The sequence below is a fragment of the Harpegnathos saltator genome, unplaced genomic scaffold (genome assembly GCF_003227715.2).
Source record: "Harpegnathos saltator strain DR-91 unplaced genomic scaffold, Hsal_v8.6 scaffold620, whole genome shotgun sequence".
Taxonomy (NCBI): domain Eukaryota; kingdom Metazoa; phylum Arthropoda; class Insecta; order Hymenoptera; family Formicidae; genus Harpegnathos; species Harpegnathos saltator.
In genome coordinates this window covers 110,827-132,500 of record NW_020230450.1, presented here as the reverse complement: position 1 = coordinate 132,500, position 21,674 = coordinate 110,827, and the positions used below count along the sequence as shown (strand labels likewise).

At 49.1% G+C, this 21,674-nt stretch overlaps 2 protein-coding genes across 9 annotated transcripts in view; one reads left to right on the top strand and one right to left on the bottom strand.

Annotated features, from left to right (window-relative positions):
- LOC105186486 (uncharacterized) overlaps positions 1–15,680 on the bottom strand; it is a 290,643-nt gene extending 274,963 nt beyond the window's left edge. For both annotated transcript variants that reach the window (XM_011146739.3, XM_011146756.3), the window contains exons 1-3: positions 14,837–15,680; positions 11,261–11,421; positions 10,745–10,790 (exon numbers count right to left, since the gene is read on the bottom strand). In XM_011146739.3, coding sequence (XP_011145041.1) covers positions 10,745–10,790; positions 11,261–11,421; positions 14,837–14,922 — 293 coding nt within the window. In that variant the 5' untranslated portion in view covers positions 14,923–15,680. The remainder of the gene's footprint in view (positions 1–10,744; positions 10,791–11,260; positions 11,422–14,836) is intronic.
- Positions 1–21,674, top strand: part of Mp (collagen XV/XVIII-type protein multiplexin) — a 274,008-nt gene that overhangs the window by 157,022 nt on the left and 95,312 nt on the right. Inside the window, exon 1 of one of the 7 annotated variants that reach the window (XM_025304528.1) lies at positions 8,126–8,709. The exons of 5 other annotated variants lie outside the window; for them this stretch is intronic. In XM_025304528.1, coding sequence (XP_025160313.1) covers positions 8,512–8,709 — 198 coding nt within the window. In that variant the 5' untranslated portion in view covers positions 8,126–8,511. Of the gene's footprint in view, positions 1–8,125; positions 8,710–21,674 lie in introns of those variants that run through there. One more of the 7 variants, XM_025304529.1, reaches the window with a different exon arrangement.

Sequence of the window (21,674 nt, the reverse complement as noted above, 5' to 3'; positions counted from 1 at the left end):
CGGAATTAATGGAGGAAGAACGGCCGCGCCGGCTTCAGCCCGGCAATTTTTACTCGGCCTGATGCGAAATCGGCAGAAACGACCGCGGGTATATTCCGGAAAAAGAGAGAGAGAGAGAGAGAGGGAGGGGGGAGGGAGTTCTTTCTCGCGCATCCACCCACGCCCGAGGAGACTGCGCCGAGAACCCGCTGACGTCTTCTCGCGGACGTTGTTCCCAGATCTGTCCTAATTAAAACGGACATTAACTAGCGCGTAATTATTTCGTCTCGTTAGCCGGCCGACTGTGTTCCCTCTGGCTCGCAGTTTCGGCTTTTTAAATCCGCCCCACGCGGCTCCGCAACGTCGGATCGAGAATGAAACCGCAATTAACCGAGGAACGTCGTGGTCGAACTCGAGATAAGGTTCCGTTATCGACTGCATACAGCGCGAGGTTACGCCCGATATTTCGTACAGAGGGGGAGGGGGGAGGGAAAGAGGGAGAGCACTTACTTGGCATCGCGGTGCCCGAAATTAACTTGTAACAGAATTGACCCGAAACTGTTCGGTCGTTTCGGCACGACAAACGAGCGAATCGCGGGTTGATATTTATTCGAAATTTCGGATTATTAAGTCGCTTAGCGCGCAGAGGTAAGTTTAGCTCCAATTAACAACCCGCCGGCGCGCTGTTATTTCGTGCTTAACATGATTCGCGCGCGACCTCCGGTGTGTCACTCTAAGACACTCGCTCCGCCAAATTCGGTATTATGAAGCCGTGCGTTGCCGAAAACGGCGCCGCAAACGGCGGACCAATTCGTCGACGCGACAATATAAACGCGCGGTTTTAATTGAACGACATGCCCTCTAATAATGCCGCGCGCTCGACCGTTAAAGCAACTCTTGTAAAAGCTTTAATGGCCCAGCAACGAGCGTTACGGACGGCCAAGGGGCGATGAAGCGGAAGGAGGAGAGGAGGTCGACCGGTTATCGTCGTATTACGCTATCGTCGACGGCGGTGTATAAACGGCGAATTTCAGAATCGAAAGTGCGCACAGCGGAATATCTGGTTACGGCCACGGATACCGCATGGGTGCACTTCCGAAGTAAGGGTCGCGCGATTGGCCAATACGGCGGGCGCGCGAACAGCAGCCAACTGCCGGAAAGTTAAAACTCCCTTTATTGCGCGAATGGGACCGCCGGGAGAGAGCGGCCCCTGCCACTCACCCCGTCGGGGGGTTACACCTCGAGACACGAGACCGAATTGGCGGAAACGCTTTGATTTGCGTAAACGCGAAAGAGGGAGAGCCAGAGCGAGAGAGAGAGAGAGAGAGAGAGGGAGCCGTCGCGATATTTCGCACGCGAGGAAACGCGGAGTTCCGCCGCGTTATTCGCCACGAATAAATACGGGGGGACGCGGCCGACATACCGTAGAAATTACTCTCGCGCTTCCTTTTTGCTCATCCGCGGGATAAATTTATTAAAAGTGCCTCCGTGTCACCGTCGTCCGCGTCGTCGTCGTTCTCGTCCTCGTCGTTGTCGCCACCGCTGTCGTCGTCGTCGTCGTCGTCGTTCTCGCCGCCGTTCGCGTCCTACAAAAGTGCATTCTTTCGCCTAGTAATATAGTCGAGATAAAATCGCGCCGAGGCGCCGTCGTATCCGCGCGAAATGTCCCGCGACATGTACGCGCCGGAATAACGAAAGACCGGTGTGACGAGACTATATTTATATTTCACTGCATAATGCCATCGCGCAATTTTGTCAAGCGAGACGCTCGCTCCTCGACTCCGTCCGTTAGTACACCGCCATCGCTCGTCAGTGTCGCGGTCCTTGGCGGTTAAATAATCTATATCGGTCACCGAATCCGTCCGGCAAATCTCGCGCCAGTATTTTCGCGCGAGATCCCGCAGAATGCCGCGGCTACTTTCGAGCACTCGCCCCGGCGCGGCGCTTTTAATATCTCGTTCTTGCTACGTAACAAACCGCAAAATTGGTCGAGCCGACAGCTTCAATTAGCGGATGAATAAAGCGCGAATTATCGTGGCGTCTGTATTACTGGAAAGATCTAATTAAGCGCCGAGCGCGGAACAAGACAAGGACGCGCGTGCGAGCTGTAACAAGGAAATGCGATTAAAAAACGGCTAAAATTGCATCGAATTAACGGCGAGACCGCGCGGTAAAGCAAGACGCGGCGCTGAGTGTGTGCGCGCGCACGGTCGCGTTAGAAAAATAATTTCGCCGGGATAAGAGCCGAAAAATGAAACGAGCGCGCTCTCGCGTCTGTGCGACGCGAGTGAAAAATTCTAACTTACGGGACGACATGCCACTCCCAGGAATTTTCGCAAGCGACCGGGCGAGTGGAAAAAGAAGCCCGGCGACAGGAAGAGACGCCGGAGGGGTCGGGGCCGGGGGAGCGAAGACAGAAAGAAGAAAAAGACGCGTGACAGTTTTGTCCCTTTTCCGCCATCTCCTTCTCTGTCTCTCGGTGAAAATGTGCGGAATTGCGAGCGCCGGTATCGGAGGCAAAACTAAAAGTAAAGCGTACACGCGCACGCGCACGCGCGAGATTGGCCAAAGTAGATGCAGCGGGCTTGCGTGCCCGGACTTTTCCGCCCGGATGCTCTTTTTCAACAATCTCGAGAATACTTCGCGGAGGAGAGGGCGCACGCGAGCGTGCCCCCCTCGCAGGCAGAGACCGGATGAGCGGGAGTAAGCTCTCGCGCGTGGTGAGATGTAAAAACCAGCCCCGCCATTTACGCGGAGTAATGCGATTTCCGTTAAACTTTCCCGCTGCTTCACGCGGCCCTTTGTGCCTCTTTATGCCGTGTCTCGCGTCTCTCTCTCTCTCTCTCTCTCTCTCTCTCTCTCTCTCCCCCCCCTCTCTCTCTCTCTCTCTCTCTCTTTCTTTCTCTTCCTCTCCCTTCCTCTCTGTCCCACCCTTCGGCGACCCGGAGACGTCGCGGCGGTAATGCGCACATTCTCGCCCGCTTTCTCCTGCCTTTTTATTTATTACGCTCATTGTGCCAAGGGGGTGGGGTGACGTTGATCGTTATTAATAACGCTCTTCTGCCTAGCCCTCCGTTTACCGTTCACCGTTCGCGCTTCACGCGCATATCAACGCGCGAAGTCCCGATTGATTAATTCATTCCGATGAGTTCGCGGGAGGGAGGGGGGAGATTGAGCCAAGAGACGGGAGGGAGAAATATCGTTGTGTTTCACGGTGAGGTATAATCGCGGGGAAACTCGCGAGCTAACGTGTCTTTGAGAGAAGCGCTTCAAGTATCGTAAACGAGACAGAAAATTGAATCGCCGAGTTGCCCAAGAGGCGGCGTTTCTCCTTGTCGGGCAGAAACGACGCAATGAAGTGATAAGAGTTGGCCGTAAAAGAGCAGAGGAGGAACAGAGGTCAGAGACCGAGTTTAACAAAACTATCTGCGGCGGAGAGAAGTTGAAGGCCACGTAGGGAAGAGAGCGCGCGCGCGCTGGAACCGGGGGTAATTTTTCTCAGCACACTTGACACACTGACCGCTCCTCTCTGTACATCCCTCCAACTTTTTCAATCGGCAAGACTATCGAACCCGAGGCTCCCACAATCTTGATAAGTCCGCGCTCTTTGTTTCTTCGCTCGTAGTAGTCAACTCCTCGGCTCGGCTGCCGGGCTCGTCGGTGTTGCGTTAAACGCCGGGAGAGCACCGAGAGAGAGAGAGAGAGAGAGAGAGAGAGAGAGAGAGAGAGAGAGAGAGAGAGAGAGAGAGAGCGCGAAAGAAAGAGAGAGGCCGAGCGAGTAAAAACAAGCGCAACGCCGAAAGAAAAGCAGCAACACACCGGAACTACTTCACGTTCACGGCGGGGATGACGCGGGGAGATTAGAACGGCCGGGTCGATATACCGCGAGGGTGAAGAAATGCAAGTAATAATAAACATCCCGGTTCGCGCGCGAACTTGAATCAAAGGAGTAATATTCAGACGAGGCACGCGCCCGAGCAGCTAAAGCCATGCAACAGATCGCATAATAATCGCAGGGTCGTTCGAACTCGGGAAATTCTCCGCGAGAGGCACGCAGAGAAAGATAGATAGATAGATAGATAGATAGATAGATAGATAGATAGATAGATAGATAGATAGATAGATAGATAGAGAGAGAGAGAGAGAGAGAGAGAGAGAGAGAGAGAGAGAGAAAGAGAGAGAGAGAGAGAGAGAGAGACACAAGTTTCCTCAAAAGCGCCGGCGCCCGGGCAGAGCACCGCGCAAAAGAGCAAGCGCAAAGACGTCTCTTGAATTACGTTTGCGGAGAGAGAAAAAAACAACGGCGGCGAAGAGTATAACTACGCTGCGAAAAAGTACATTCCCCGATTGCGCGGGCGCGGGAGGGGGGGATCGTAAACGTCATATTCTAAATGAAACTCGCTCGTTTGCATACTTCTCCGTCAAACTGATTAGATATTCCATCTCACTCGAGCTTTATTCTTAAAATCGCGGAGCGATTTCCTCACTTGTAAAAAGGGACATCGAATATTTCAGCGTAGCGCTCTGATGACGCTCTCTCGTAGCGCGCGCTCGCTCTCTCTCTCTCTCTCTCTCTCTCTCTCTCTCTCTCTCTCTCTCTCTCTCTCTCGTAACGGTGGTAGTAATAACAGCAGTTTAAATTTACCGTGGAGATACCGGATCGCGTTCGAACTTCTACGAGTGTATCTCAATTTTCCACCCGATACCGGATTCTCGCCAAACTCCGCATACCAGTTACAATGTTTTCGAATTAATATCCGACCTTTAATTGATTTTTGCCACGCGGCGCTGATGGCTCCCTCGAGCTGCGCGGGTCTCTTTCTCTTTGTCTCTCGAAAAGCGCAACGCGGCGGACGCGAGATTTTTTTAGCAAAACTACACCGTTGCTGATGATTTTATGCGTAGGAAAATACTGCGAAATTGTCGAGTCATACATACGCGCAATTCGCTTGAATCTCTAACGCATCGCCCGCGGCGCGGCGCCGCTTCTCATGGCCGCGCGCGCGCGCGCGTGCTCTCGCTCTCTCTCTTATTCGTTCTAATTATGCTTTCGCGGTAATGCGCGTCAGCGCAATTTGGTCTCTCTCTCTCTCTCTCTCTCTTTCTCTCTTTCGCTCGCTCTCTCCCAGTGCGTTGTGACACGATAATTATCTGACGCGAGCGCGCGGAATTTTATTTGACGAATCAGCAGGACGCTGCTTCTCAGGACTGCAACTTTAAACGGCAGGCCGCTCTCAACGAGATTATGATTAAACTTTCCTATACCGGTAATAAAGTGCAAGAAGCCACATTATTCAGACAGCTATATTAAATAATTCGCGGCTCGCCCAGGGCTTCGCGAAATTATGTGCCGGCCGAAGCCCGAGAAAGCGAGGCCGCACTTTATTATGCTGCACAATCTCAAAAGGATTTCCTCGCAGGAGTTTGTTACAGGAGAATGCCGGGGCACGGAAAAATATTGTAACGGAAAAATACTGCAACATCCTTTGAAATCCGAGGAAATTCGACGCATTGTGCAACGGGGCAAAGCGCGTCCTCTCCCTTTGCCGCGCCATCGGTCGAGTCGTTCGATGCTTTAGTAATTATTAAAGAGCTTATTATCGGGGCGTGAAATTTCGAAAAAAAAAAGAAAATAAAGAAAAAGAAAACAGACGTGCATTCATTATCAACTTCGTTAATTAATTCGATCGCTAATGACTATGTGTTGAGGCCATAGAATAGTCTAGATGGAGCATTGTGTTCGCTTCGCGGAGTTAATTAATTTGAAATACATTTAGCAATAAGGGCGTTACTTTGTGCGGTCTCATTTGCCTCGTTAATTAACAACGGGAAAATTTCATGAGAGCCAAGGGACGATGCTTGTCGATCCTCCGTCGATCCTTACAACGCCCGATTTTACCTCTCGTCGAATAATTTCGCTCGTTCTCTCTCCCATTCGCAACAAGTTGGCTCATTTCGAACTTATATCGCGAGATCGCGCTTTAACGCGGTCTAACTGCGTGTGTGGCGCGCGATTAAAAAGAATCTTACAGCGACGGGTGTGGGTCGCCGCGTGGACTGCAACGAAGAAATCTGTCGCAATCGTTTCGGGATTAACGCGTGACGGACTTCTTTTGTCTTCATCGGCGCTCTTCGACTCGCACGCGCGCGCACGCGAGCGGACGGACTCGGATAAACTCACATTTGCATTCGTGTCTGCGTTCGCCGGCGAAGCGAGGCAAAGCGAACAACGCGGGAGGGCGGTCGGAGCCGTGTAAAATGAAAACAGCATTAGCCAGGGGGATAGAGCGGATAAAATGGAAATAACCTCGCCGCGTGCCACTGTGCGACTCGGCGAAATTGATTTTCGCGCGCTTAAGATTTCGCGCTTCGCTCACGGAACGAATTATGTTACTACAGCGTCGTACTGCTAATTCCGCTCGCGGATGTCAATTCGCTCGGCGGCGAGAATGAGACGTCCCGAGCATGGCGACTCGCCTCTCGCCTCGGTCTCACCCATTTCTCAGGAAACGCCGCGGAACGTGCCCGCAACGAAGGCCTGGATCCCGGATTGCGCCTTACTCTCAAAAATTGCGAATTTTCCTGCTCTCGCGGGGCTTCGCGCTCGTATCGATCATTATCGCGGAGATCCGTCGCGCGTTCGGAGCAGCCGGGGGACAATGCGAGATCCGAGCAAGCTTCATCCTTGATAAGAGGCGTCACCTAGCGGATAAAGAGATCGTACGATCTCGCGCGCGCGCGCTCGGCAGCTCGCCAAATAAATTTCCATTCATTTCGATCCGGTCGATCGATCGGACCTGCTATTCGAACCGTTCGTCCCGTTGACACACACTCTCTCTCTCTCTCTCTCTCTCTCTGTATATACTTGACGCACGAGCTCAGTAACGGTGGACGATGTAAGATAGAGCGCCACCGCGGGGTGGCGTCTTCTTCATTCATCGACGCGGCGACGCACTAATTTTGAATAATCAGCGTCGACGTTATCTTCCATATTTACCATGGGGTCTCGCCCCGGGGCCGAGAGATAATAACGTTGATAACGACGAGAGTCAACACATTTAATATGCGCCATTGCCGTGCGATCGTTGTAATACAGAAGCGCGGAATCATTATTCCCGCGATGTAAACCGCGGCAAGTTTCCTCGACATTTAAAGGCCTTCAAAGTTCGCCTGCCGAGCGCGATGGGAATACGAGGGATCGGAGAGCGAAGGCAGCAGCGACGAGCATAGCGGAGGATAGAGAGAAGAGATAAAACTGGAGTTAGAGGGGGAGGGGAAGAGAGAACGATGGAACGAGAGAGCGACAGAGAGAGAGAGAGAGAGGGGGGGGAGGAAGCGAGGGTACAGAATGGATTGAAAGAAAATCTGAGAAACTCGAGAAACAAGAAATTGCGTCTTCGACCCGTTCCATTCCGCTTTGCGCCCTCATTATATGCATCCCTGCAGAGAGATATCGTCGCGGCTATATACCTCGGGGGCTGAAACGTCTCTCGGAGAACTTTATTGTTGATTATTCAGACGAATTTATCGCGAGTCGTTGTTGAGCCGGCCGGCGCGAACGAGCGAGCGAGCGAGCGCGCGCGCGCGCGCGCTCGTTGAACTTGTTGATCCATGCGCGTGCATCTATCGAGCGGACTGAAAGAATCGTCGCTGAAGAGGCTCGGCCCGAGGGTCCTCGAGATGACGAGGACGCGTTCTTAAAACCTTCCGCGGCGCTGAAAGCGCCGGCAGCCTCGCCCGGACGTGCCGCGTCGAGGGCGCGCGCGAGATTTCTCCGACGGACGCCCGACGAGTCCTTCTTCTCTCGCGCTCGCAGCCGGAAATCGCTCGGGACTCGCCCGACATTTTCGAGGATTTCCACCAGCCCATCCTCTACCGCCTACGTCAGGACCCTACGTACCCTTGGACGCGCGAGCAAGAGGGCAGACAGAAGCGATGCCGGGACGCCTCGTGTTCGGCTGCCCCGTCTGGCGGCGGACTCTCCATTGAATCTCGCTGCCGGGTGGCGAGAGAGGTGGCGTCCGCGAGTGGCTACGCGCTGGAAAATGACGCACGAAGACTCGCCCGAGGACACGTCGTCGTCGTCCTCGTCATCGGCATCATCATCATCGCCATCGTCATCGTCGTCGTCGTCGTCGTCGTCGTCGTCGTCATCGTCGTCATCATCGTCGTCGTCGTCGTCGTCGTCGATATTCGAGCGCGAGGAAGTGGTCAAGTTATAATGATCGCAGAGAATCGCGCCACGCGAAAAGAGATTATATATTTACCCCCTTGATCCCCCCTCTACGTTCCCCAAGTCCCACGAGGAGGCAGGCGGCAAGGAGGGAAGAAGAGAGAAGAGGACAGAGGGAGAAAAAGAGTTATTCATATATACATAGAGATATATATCTACATAGATCACATATATACGCATGTTTTCGGTCCACCCCGCGCCGGTTGGACAGAGCGTTGTCTGTTGAGTGTTGATTTCTATATTATATCGAGAGGACCGGAAGCGCGCGCGAGTGATCGCGCGGCTAATCCGAGGGAAAGATGGCGATGGTAATATCGCCCCGCAGCAAAATCGTCACGCTGTCGCTATTGATCGGCATCATCACCGTGGTGGCTCTCATTATAACGGGCGTCATCGGTATCTGGCATCGGAGCGAGAAGACGAGCAACAACAGCGCGGGCACGAAGGTGGTCAGCAGCAAGCTTCAACAGATCACCGGCTACGCCGCGATGCAACACGTGAGTAGTACAACAAAGACAGCGCCGCGCGCGCGCGCGCGCGCGCGCGCGAGATCGGCTGTCGATCGAAGCCGAGGAGGAGAACACGGCCGCTGCGACCTGCGACGTCACAAGCGGCAATATCGGCAATTTCTCTTTTTTCCCTTCCGCGCGACTGAGGATCGTCGAGGCGATCCTGCGCCTCGAAAATAGCCCGGGCCGAATCTCGAGCCCGATAACGCGCACCGCAATGTCGCGGTATCTCGGGGTGTGTATTAAAAAAGGAAAATTTATGTTGATCAAGTTTCGTCGGAATATGAATTTAAATTGGCAATTGCCGCGTGGTCAATCACGATAATTAAAAAACAATGGTGGAGAGCGATCTCTCGGAATAAATTCAGCGACCACTGCGCAAAGTGGGTCGCGCGCAAGAGACAGCATCGATTTCATCATGTCACGTAAACATTTGTATATGGATCTTCGTCACGCCTTGGGTCACTTTGTAGAGAAATCTCGCGAGAAATTGTATCGCACGATACCTTAAGAGCGCGTGACGGAGTGCGCTCGCGGGCAATCGGAAATCCTAAACGCCTACGGGACTTGCGAGACGTCGAAGCAGTCGCAGTTTTCGAGTTATGTGCGAACGATCAAAGTGGACGGATCTATGTCGCACGGAGACTTCACGCACTCCGCATCCCGGCTTCCTTTCTGCCGCGCGCGTTATCCTGCATTCCGCTCCATCCCGCGCGTTTTTCAGCGCGCGTCTCACGACGCGCTTGACGTTTGCGCGTCGTCTCGACGTTTGGCGAATGCCGCGCTTTACGAAGTTTTACGATCGACTTCGGAGCGGAGCCGCTGCGAGTTAAGCTCGCAGCGACGACAGGCGAAATTTCGACTCGGGGGTTTTGAGTGCTTCGGAAAAAAATAAATACTCACGGTACGTCGCGATCAATTCCGTCACTCTGGCGATGGAATCGCGCGCGCGCGCGCGCGCCCGGAAGAGCGCGAGATGAAAACCGACCGCGGAAACTATCAACGCGCGAGACAAAATCGCGAGACTCTCGCGTGATGGCGCAATTCACTCGGCCACGATTATGCGTCGCTCAAAGATAATTGGACGCGTAAATCAGCACTCGCCTGACTTTGCGGCGGGCTCTAAATTCTAACTCGGAAATCCGTGCGTTTTGCAAGCGTATTCGCGGCGCGATAAATTTTTCGTCGCGTCCGGAACATAATCGTACAAATCACGAGTCGTGGTGTGATAAACCGTGAAGTAAAAGCCGGTCGCGAAATCTATTAACGCGAGGGAAATAATCGCGTATTTCGTGCGTGGCGGCGCAATTCAGATGCGCATTATACGTCGCTCGAAAGGCATCAAGGGATCGCATCGAGAGTGAACGAGATTGAATACAATTAGCCCCGATATAAAATGTAAGAATAAACAGCTGAGAAGACACTTTTGTGTCTTGTGAGTGTGCGCTTGTCGGAAATATCAAGTTCAGACGGATGCACGTTTTCCTTTGGTTTACATGCTCCGACTGTCTGTTAAAAGGACGATGCAGCATAAAGATATTAATCGCGACCGATGGACGAACAAAAGAGAGCCGCTGCTCCGCTCTGGCTCCCAATTATATATAATCTTCCGTCATAACCGACTTGAAATTATCTGCCAACGGCTCCAGAGACGTGTCTCAGTGTTTATCTTAAAATTATGCGTGTTTCTACGGAACTGCGCGAGGTCTTCATGAGTGTTTGGAGAAACTCGAGATATCAAGAGACAGAGAGATGTCTCAGTGTCTCCAAAAAATACGAGACAAACATTATTATACGTTGCGAAATCGAATTTCCACGATCTAGAGATAAACAAACAATGGCCTGCTTGTTCGAGCGATATATTTCGTTTTCGATGGCACGTATCAGTTGTACGGGCAAAATGAAACATGCAAAAGTCCAACAGCAAGGCAAATTGCATCGATATTCCAACGAAATTTTCAAAAAAAATATTCAATTATCTACGAATCAACTACCAAATTTCTTTTATTTTTTTCTCACTCACCGAGTACAACCGGAACTCAGGGGCGGCCACATTCTGCTACTCAGATCTGAAACAAAGGAAAACAAGTCCCTTAATTGAAATTATCAATTCAACGCGAAGTACGGCAGGGATATTCTGGCTGATTAATTCTTTACGGTCGTAATTTGAGTCCAAACGCAAGAACGAATAAGAGTCTTGTCGCGTTCATTAGACACGAGATAAACGACGTACAATAAAATGCGATGTTTCACAAATCAACACACGAATTGTAAAAAACTTTGCAAACTAGCAAAAAACTTTGAAAATTGCGAAAATTGTAAAGAGTTACGGGAAATTGTAAATTGCGAATTTTGAATCAATACGACCATTAACGAAGCTCTTGTTCGCCATTTTCCCGCGTGCGAATTTGTCTTGGGAAAAAAAGAAAAACCGTACGTAATTATCCGCGGTACAAATACAAATTATCCTGATGTCTACATTCCGATTTTCGACCACGAGGAATAAAGCAGGAAAACACAAGCGAGATCGCAAACGTACCTTCGAGCCGAATCCTGCTCGGCCCGAACCGGATCCTCCGGTGCTGCATCCGCGTCCTGCAGACCCGCATCCTCCAGACCTGCATCCCCGGATCTGTCTCCGCCAAGCTTGCATCCTGCGGAGCTGCTTCTGTCGTGTAGTCGCAACAACCTTTGTAGAGCCTGAAACAAAGAGGAAAAGAATTTCCCCGATTAGTTACAGCGGCAGAGAAAGATTTCTCTCGGCTTAACTTTCGGAACATCCTCCGCGAAGGAAATCGCGAGCGCTGCTTCGTTCCGTTTCGATCTCTCCGCCCGAAAAGATCGAATTATATTCCACGCGGAGAGCCGACGGGTAATCGGCGCGTTTTTCACAGCAAATGGAAAGCCCCTCATTTTTCTGTACCGGCGATCCAAATTTCCAGCCCGATGTTAAGATTCGGCGAATCACGCGAGGATCGACGTTTAATCAAACGCCGGTGATGCGACCAGAGAGATCCGTCACTTTTCTCGCCCGGTCGTCGGAGCCATCGATCGTCACGCAGATTGCGCCTATTACGTGGGGCGCTATGTATATAAAAGCCATCCAATTTTCACGGGAAATATCGACTTGAGCTTCTTGCGAACGGCCGCGAGTGACATATCCGTTTTTCGGCGAGATAAAAAATTCATCCCCCGTCGGGCACGAAATAATATCGCACGTTCCTCGCCCCCTGCATTTTCCGACTCCGCAAGCGAGGGAGAGACCGCTCTCTATAATTAAGTTAACGTACTCACACATCCCGCTTGATTGGATGTACCTATCCCGAGATGCAATTTTCGACATTGCCGCGTTGCACGCGCGCATTATCGTTCAACATACGCCCTCGTGTTCGCGCCCTCGCGGGTGCACGCGTGCGTGTACGCTTCCGGCGGAATGCTCCACGTCCTATCGCACGCGTGCGAGACACTTTGCTCATCTTCTCATGCATATTAATATTATTCGATGTGAACCGCGAATGCACGAGGTTCCTAAATCACTGGGCTTGCGCTTGAGAAGCGCAAAGCCGTAAATAAACGAAATTAACGTCTCCATTATCGACTATGCTGCGGTGCGAATAAATTTCCCCGACTGCGTTCGAGGGGAACGCGACTCGCAGGAAGGAGTGAGGGCGGGCGGGGAGGGAAGCATGCTTCGGTCGTCGTCGTCGTCGTCGTCGTTCGTCGGAGGCGAAAAAGATATAAAACGAAAAAAGGGTGTACACACAGCGACGGCGACGGGGACGTCGTTTGCTTGCGCCGCGCGAATATTCCGCGCGCATTGGAAACAACGAATGTTTAATCCGTTTATCGGCGAAATAACGTGTCGTGATAGAAAAGTTTTAAGTAGGTCTTACGATTTGCATACTCAACCGCCGGTCTCGTTATGAATAAAATTATACATTGATCTGCGCAAATACACACAGACGCGCATATTTGCATCTATGAATCTGCCTCGCGCGTCCCGACGCTGATTTCCACGCTTTGCATGCATATGTATTAATATTACAGGATGTAAACCGCGTCAGTATCGCAGTTACATCACCGACGGGAAAGTCCCGTTGCGTATTACGCGACGTACGCGAAGGGAGCGGTGCATAGAGAAATTCGCCCTCATTGATCACGTTATTTGGTCGAAATACAAAACCCACTCTCTCTTCGGAGGGGGGCAAAGAGCGGCCCCCTTTGTTGGCGATGAAAATAGTCGGACTTTTGTAAAGACACGAGAGAGAGAGAGAGAGAGAGAGAGAGAGAGAGAGAGAGACGCCGAGATTTGGGACATTTCGCGCGGGATTTCGCCGCGACCGCAGCGCGAGAAAACGTCGCGTCGCATTGCGGCGCGGTACGTTACGGTTAAAAAAAAGAGAAAGAAAGAACGTCAGCCCCAGTCAGTAATTGCTAATTAAAAATTCCTGCCTACTTGTCGCAATTATCAGGGCTTCGCTTCACGAGCCGACTCATGATTTAGCGTTTCGCAATTAAAAGTGGAAACCGGCTCGCGACGCGTCCCGTATTGACTTATTGTTAATCAAGGGTAATCGAACTCGCGGCGGATTTTACCTGTAACGAGCGGATCAATTATTCCGAAATGAGAGACTGCGCGGTAGAAGGAAAACGCGCCGCACGAACTCATCAATTTAGATGAAATTCCACGGATACGTCGGCGCGTGTTGACTCGAGACGCGTAAAACGTCTCCGCTCTCTTCCTTCGGGCCTTCCTTTCTTTCTTAAGGTACGACATCTAAGTTTTAAGTTAAAGAGGGTCTCGCTCTCGCGCCTGCTCTCGCCTGCGTCACTTCCGTCAGCTTCGGTAACAACGCGACGTCGTCTCGTGTGCGTTTATCCTATCCCTGCAGAAATGCGCACCGGCGTTTCTGTTGTGACAAAGTGCGACTTACGCGCAGAGCTCGCTATTCATCCCAGCGCGTTCCTCGGCAATTTCACGTTATGTACAATTTCTTACACAAATCCAGCGACTACGTATAAAAGTATATTGGTCTTCTTAACAGAATAATTTAATCGCTGTCTTTAATCACTGTGCGCGCACCCGTCCGAGTTTCGCCCGAGAGAGTTTACTCGAGTTAAAATTTCGATTCTATATTAATCCTGCAAATACTGTCTCAAACTCGAAACATCGCTCGGAGAATCTCCAGGTATACAACTGGCTATTGTCCCATCTTGATGTTGCGAATGTTTATTTACTGCCGTTTACCTTGAGACTCGCGCGAAGAACCGTTTATATTCCAGAATTATTTCGTATTTGATTTTCCCCGCATTTCATCCTTACTCCTAATTTTAATAATTTACATATTAATTGTGCAACTCATTCTTAGCTGCAGATTAAATGCGAACGGAATATGATATCGGCAGATATAAATAATCAATACGGCTAAATGATAAAAACAATAATAGATAAAGGATATAATAAGAATATTAATAGTAAGCGAAAAATGGAGGTAGATAATTTCGATTTTATAATTTATTTCTTATCATCTTTTCGTCGTTAGTATTATTATCTTCTTTCGAAGCTGGAAGTTTCGATGAGAGATAAATATTCAAACGAGAGATGAGAAGGAAGGAAATCCATCTAACGGAAGGAGCGAAGACCGTGATAATTACCGAGTAAACATTAAGGATATAAATTTATATTCAGTACAATAACAAGTGGAAAATATGACTTTGGCAGACTCGAGATGGAACCCGCGGAATATTTTATATTATATTTTGTTTACGATATTTGAAGAATATCGTCAAACCTAGCGTCAACACGTGACATTCCACTCGTTTATGCGTGTTTGTAATTATTTATGACCTTAAAAGTACGATTTGTTGATTAGCATTTATGAGCCGTTATTCGACTTTTGAAATCGATATTTACCGTGGTATGAAATGAGCGCATTGTGGGCCACCGAATAATAAAAAATTCATGAAGTTATGATGATTCATCAGATGATGACGGGCTATGAATACCGGCTTTGGAATCGATTATTGTAAATTTCAACTAGAATTCTAAATATCCGCGATAAATTCTTCCTTCTCCGGATGCGTGTTAAAAATCGGCTGCACGCCGTATAATTACAGGTATCTGGAGATGTATGATGTATCGCTGCCCGCATCCATCGTCCTACATCCTCCGTGGTGGTTCCTTGCTTCTGCTCGCTTCATAATTCCGGGCAGTCGACGGCATTGATACGATTTGATCGGAGAGACGTGTATTAACTAACGTGATTCTTCCACTTTGGCAATCGACGAAATGTTTTAGTTACTCGACGGGAATTCGGAACACGGCTTTATTTCGCATCGCGTCGCGGTAGTTCGTCGACTCCCAGCTTGGTAACGATCGAGCCGCTGCTTGATCCGCTCAGGTTGATGCTTCGTAATGGACAAGTCGACGCGTTTCGACTCACGACACTCGCTATTGTCGGCTATTATTGAGATAAGAGGTTAGAGCCGATAATAGCCAATCGCGAGCCGCCGTCGCCGACCAATCAATCACGCACACACATTCGCTCGCTCATGCCGAGAAATCGCAATGGTCGACATTTTCGAAACGTCCCGGATGCTCGCGAAATTATTAAATTATCGAGTTACCAAATTGTTCGGACGGTTGCACGCGCGGTGTGTATCGAAAGTGTCGCTCGTAGCATTCGACGGTCACCGTCGGTTAACCTGCGATCATTAATTAACGTCGTGTTTCCGATCGAATCGTACTTCCGTGCGGCACCGTTGAGTGCCTGGCCACGATAACAACCAGGAGCTGACTCTCCGAGGTCAGATTACAGGACGCAAGACGTAACGACAGTCGGCAACGAGACTTGCAATTTCTCCTCTTCCTCACCACCTCATTTGAATCGCAAAACTCCATTGAAATTTCCGATATCAATGCACACGCAAAATAACGATTAAGAAATTATGAAAGGAGCAGGTTTCTTTCGTTAACCACACATTCACCTATATTGGTCCTTTTGAAAGTGTTCAATATTTGCATATTCTATTTGTATGTTTGCATGTGTGTGTGTGTGTGTGTGTGTGCAGTTTAATAAGTGTGTGCACAATAAATACATTTCTCATTAAAATCAGGAATTTGAACAGATTAAACGGAAGAAGACTATTGAGGAATAATCGCAAGTGTCAAATAATTCTTGAATAAACACATCTTCAAGCCTGGATGAAACTATGTGATTATACATATACGTATATTTTTATACGCAAAAACATTTCGATTCGAACAACAATTTTAATTCAACTATTAATACTTCTGGACGCTCGAATGAGCGAGCAAAGAGCAATGACACTAATAAAGAGACTAATTAGCGTCTGCCTAAATCGTTTAATTTTCCGCGAACATGTGAGGATAAATCCGTCTTGTTTAAGAACGGTCGACTTCGTAAAAGGACATGCATACTATGCTTTTTATACCGCAAGTTCTTTTTATACGGCCTTAAGTCACTTAAGGAACATCGTATAATAGCCCGAGTTTTATCCGAGAAATGGCCCTTTTATAAACGTACGTTTCATACCAACCGTCTCAGCCGTTAGAGAGTTTTCAACGGCAATTTTGCACGTCAATTAAGTTGCTTCAAGCGTAACAGGCGCAAAACGAAAACAGAAATCGCTCGGTGCAATTTACTTGCGGATTATTTCCGAGTACGCGATAAGATCGACCGATTGGAGGTTCGTGGTGATACAACTGTGCATATGGTAGAAAGAACTACTCGAATGTTATCCTCTTGATTAACACGAGTTGCTTTATTACACGAAGGACTAATAAGATACAAATAAACCAGGTTTCTATATTCTTAACTATCGAAAAGATGAACGTAAAGTAAAGATTGTAGTACTAGGCGCCGTAAGCAGTAGAATAAGAGGATACCTATCTATTGGGTTGGCAACTAAGTGATTGCGGATTTTAAATAAGAATGAAAATTCAAAATTCAAAATTTGCTTTTTTAAATTTTTTTCAATGCATGTATGCGATACATTGAGCTTCTCTGCAATATCACGTGTTGTGCTATGACGATCTGAATCGATAATGGCCTTGATATGGGTCTCGTCGACTCCAACTGGACGGCCAGATCGTTGAGCATTTTTCAATGAAAAATCACCAGAATGAAATCTGGCAAACCAATTTTGACACTGCCTTTCTTTCAAGGCTTCATTCCCATATACGGCACATAACTTCTTGTGTGCTTGCGATGCGTTCTTGCCTTTTCGGAAATAATACAATAAAATATGTCTGAAGTGCACGTCTTGCTCTTCCATTTTTGGGATAAAAACAAAACTAAAGAACTAATCGATATAATTTTTGTACTAAATGAAAGGTAGAAGTCCAAACAATAAGAAAAAGATATAGGTTAGGTACTTTGAACACGTTAACGAAACAAAAGAAAGTGTAAAATCCATCTGTCGACAAAATTCGCAATCACTTAGTTGCCAACCCAATATATTACGTATATGCAAGACAAGAAATAAAAAGAACCTTCATTGCGCACATCACGTTCTGTTAACAGCGCCGTTACACTAGGCTACTCAAGCGCACTCTATAGAGCCAAATAACTAATACAAGCTAACTACGAAGAGAAGATATGGGCATAAAAAAGAAAGATCGCGACAACTAAATACTAACTAACACAATAATTAATATCGCAACACGACCTTTCCTCTCCGCCACATCGCGAAGAGAGAGAGAGAGAGAGAGAGAGAGAGAGAAACACTTTTAATCCTGTTTCAGACCGCCGAATTCCAAAATAACAGACAAGAAAAATCAGCAAGGCACGTTATTTATATCTGCGCCGGATCGACATCGAGAAACACACAAGCACGCGCGCGGACACGGACATATTTGGTGTGCACTTTCCGCTCTTATCTCGCGCGATCAAATTTCCTGCGGTACTCTCGTTTCAGACAGAGCCCCTCAATCAATATAAACACATCAAAGAAATGCAAGGATATTTCTTTTCGGCAATAGGCATAACGTGCCGGACGGTCACGCGAATGTGTTCGCTTTTATGCACGGCCATCAGGCGTTCTATATTTACGCGTCATCGAGCTACCATCGTAAAGAAACATTTGATCAAACTCACTTTCGCTCGTCCAACACCGAACGAACGTGGAAACGTGAGCGAGAGCGAAAAGGATCGCGAGATCAGTTGCCGAGAGCGCGGGAATCGACCAAATGAAAATTAACAAACACATCGGCGTCCGCGAAACGCAACCGTCCTCGGCTAATCAACCGTAACTCGTGACTCATCCGTCGCAAATCGTGACAAAGGTCACGCGCGAGTGATTTATTTTTCACGGCAAGCACGCTATTGACAAGCACGGAAAAATTCAGGCGGCGTTAATGCGCGCCTGATCGTGCGGTTTACTCGGCCGCGAATCAAATCCATCGGCATCTTTCTCTCGCGGCTCTCGTCGCTGCTCTCCCACGGACATTTTTCGACGGATGAATTATTCAAAGTGGAGTGGCTCCTCGACGAGACGCCACAGGACAAGAGTACGCGAACCGAGGCACGCGGTGGACACGGGCGGATCGAGAATTTCGATGAGATTCACGCCGGAACATGTGCACGCGAGCGCCGCAATGGCGGCTGCTTATTTTCACGGCGAGTCCACTTGCGAGGTCGAGGACGTGCAAGTGGTTTAAGAAATTGCCTCGCGAGCTACCCCGACCCGGACGAAGAAACGTGGCGGATCGTCCGAGTCGCCTTCACGGAAGCCCGATCCTTAATTCGGCGACAAATCCTAAGAGGAAGAAACGTCGACTGGTCGCCCCGTCGGCTCCTCTCATCGCGAGTCAACGGGATAATGAAGTTCCTAACGACTCCTTGGAGCGTACACGTTGCACGCTTCGAACAATAGCGTGCCGGAATTCTGCTTCTACGTTCATCTTGCAAATTCTGTCCAGCTTGAAGGGTAAATAATAATAATCGTATTGTCCGGAGAGTCGAGCAAGACGGAATAAAAATATGATTGATCGCGTGAAATGCAGAGACGAATAACAATAACAATATCATCTGCGTCGACATTTTGCGGTTATTATTTGACGTCATCGATTACATTTCTATTCTGCTTGTCGACTTTCGCGATAGTGCGAGATTATTATTTATTATTATCTCCTCTTTTCATAATACGTATAAGTTGAAGAAGGTTTATAGCGAGGATGAGAATGTTTTCTCGCGTATTCAATTTTAAATATTCGTCGTTCCGTCGCAATTGAAATCTTTTACCAACTTGACTCTCTCTCTCATTAACTTCTTTGTTTATATATTTATATTTAATAACAGATGCAGGCAGACTACTGAGATAATCGAAGGATTTCGAAGCAAATTCTTCCTCACGTCTCAAGACGGGGAAAATGGCAACAAGCAATTTTCATGCGTTTTCAACGTCAAAGGACAATGCGTATGAAACAATGTCATGTGAAATCCTTCGTTCAAGTTCGAGCGAGAATTTGCAGGATCAACATAAAATCAAAGTTTCAACGTAGGTCGCCACGATAGCTCCCTTCCACCTTTCATCGCTCCGTTTCGCTTTTACGGCGAGGAAAATAATTGCTGTAATTTGAAAGATCTCCAACGCGCTCTCCGGAGAGAAAGAGTTGCTCAGGCAAAAGTCTTGCGATTCCTTTTTTCCAAGTTTAGACATAATCAGAAGCTCCGTTACTTAATGACGAAAGTTACAAAGTTACGAGCACCCAAGGCAGACGTAAGCTCGCATAATTTTATAACAGGGCAGCCTCCTTCCGCTCACGCCCGTTTCACGGAAACAATCTCTCGGCGGAGCGAAACGGGCGAAACGTCGCGATAGCCACTGTGACGTGTTCTTCACAGCTTCTGCATAATCATGTTTGTACTTGACCGGACCGTTTTCGGGGGGGAAGTCGTGTCCGGGTCGGCGTGGAAACGGCTGCACGGAAATCTTGGCGATATCACGGCGTCGCGACGAGGAATAGCTAATCCAAATCGCTTTAGGGATCCCATGCAGTCAGGTGGACGATATATTCACGCTTTCGCAAACATTACGGAAAGTCTCTCTCTCTCTCTCTCTCTCTCTCTCTCTCTCTCTCTCTCGCTCTCTTTCGTGCCGCTGGGACAACTAAATCTCACGGCACGTAGCAGCGCGCTCGTTTTTTTTTATTATCGCCGGAACGTCCGGAGAAATTTGTCGGCCTTAAATACGGCCCGGAGAAAATCGCCGAGTTTAAGCACGAGCTTGATAAATTACGTATGCCCGTATAATGCTGTCTCCGCGCCGCAAGCCGCAGGGAACGCGCGAGACGCGAAGCCGCGATATCAACAATGTGGAAGCAAGCGATCGGATATATTTATCACGCGCTCAAATCGTGCCTCTTAAAGCCGCCCTTGGAATTTATCCACGCCTCTCGCTCTTTCGGAATATTTTCACGTGCGGTAACGTGACGTGTGCTGTTGCAACGAACGCTCCGTGAGTCAAATGCAATTAACGTCGTACGAAACAATAATTACTCACGTGTGTCTAACGTGTACGTGCTTACATGCGTGTGCAATAATAATTAATATCTTGCGTACATACAACGATTGCATTCGAGTGCATTCCCGGTGCTTGCTAAAGGAGGCGCCCGATGACCACCCGCAATAATTCTCGGAGACTCTCCGCCGCGGGGCGGCGGACGCGCGATAATATCGGGGAATGAACTTGAATCTTAACGATAAATGTTCGACTCGAATACTCTCGGGCTCGCGACGGCGCGGAAAATCTCACTCGAAGCCGAAGCGAAGCACTTTTACGAGGTACTAAACGGCTGGCCTGGTAGAAGGAATTCTGATATACCGCGGAATCGGCCGGCGTAATCCAAATCTCCTTAGAGAAACGAAATGGAACTTTCCATAAAATATATTTCCTTTCCCGGGAACATTCACCGTCGAATCTTACGTATATAACTCGCCGTCGGCGAGTTTATACCGTCGCGCTAGGTCATCGCTAATCGTAATTGCCCGCGAGTTATGAGTCGTAAATAGAGATTAATTCGCTATAAACCGCCGGAGAAGTGAAAAGCTGCGTTATCAACTGCTGCTACGACGTGAAATTGTGAAACACACAAGAGCTCGCTCTCAATCGAGTCCTCGGAAAGACGCAAACAAGCCGTTTCTGGGTCGCGCTTTCGCGCGAAAATCGACTAAAAGTCCCGACGAATATTTTCACGACAAAATCAACGAACGAACGAACGAATATATATAATTTATCACTCGCGCGTCACGCCAGAAGCACACAATTATCTCCGATGTTTTCCATCGGTCCAGGACGCGCTATTCTCGAAATCTGATCCGCAGTCTGCCGAGCTCTCGGACAAAGTAACGGCTCCACTCGAATGCCTAGAAAATCGACTCATCTCGACGATAACACGCGATTAATTCGGCGGATAATTCAGTACGACAGCCGCGCGGAGGTCTCCTTCCCTCGCGAGGAGGAGGTTAACGGCATTACCAAATCGCGAAGACGCCGCTGTAACATCTCCAGCTCGGCCGGTGACCCGCGATACCCGCGAAGCACGCGAGCGAGAAGCATTGGATATCAGACGCGACCTGTCGGCGCGGTGGCCGGCGTTCTGAAAGGTATTTCGGCAAGAACGGATGGCTATGCGGCCTGCCAACGTCCATTGAATTTCAAGCGAGTCCGTTTACCAAGCCCGAGCGAGAGAGAGAGAGAGAGAGAGAGAGAGAGAGAGAGAGAGAGAGAGGAGGAGGAGGGGAGGGGACAGGGGGAGAAAACGAGAGAGGTCACGTACGCGCAAGTGCCCCTCCGCAACCGAGTGAAGAATCCACCCGCTGTGCTAACTTCGATCTATAACTCTGCCCCGCGCTTGGCAGCGCAGCCACCTCCTCTTCATCGCTCTTTTAATTCGAGCGTCTCTGGCCGGCGGGGTAACCGAGTTAGAA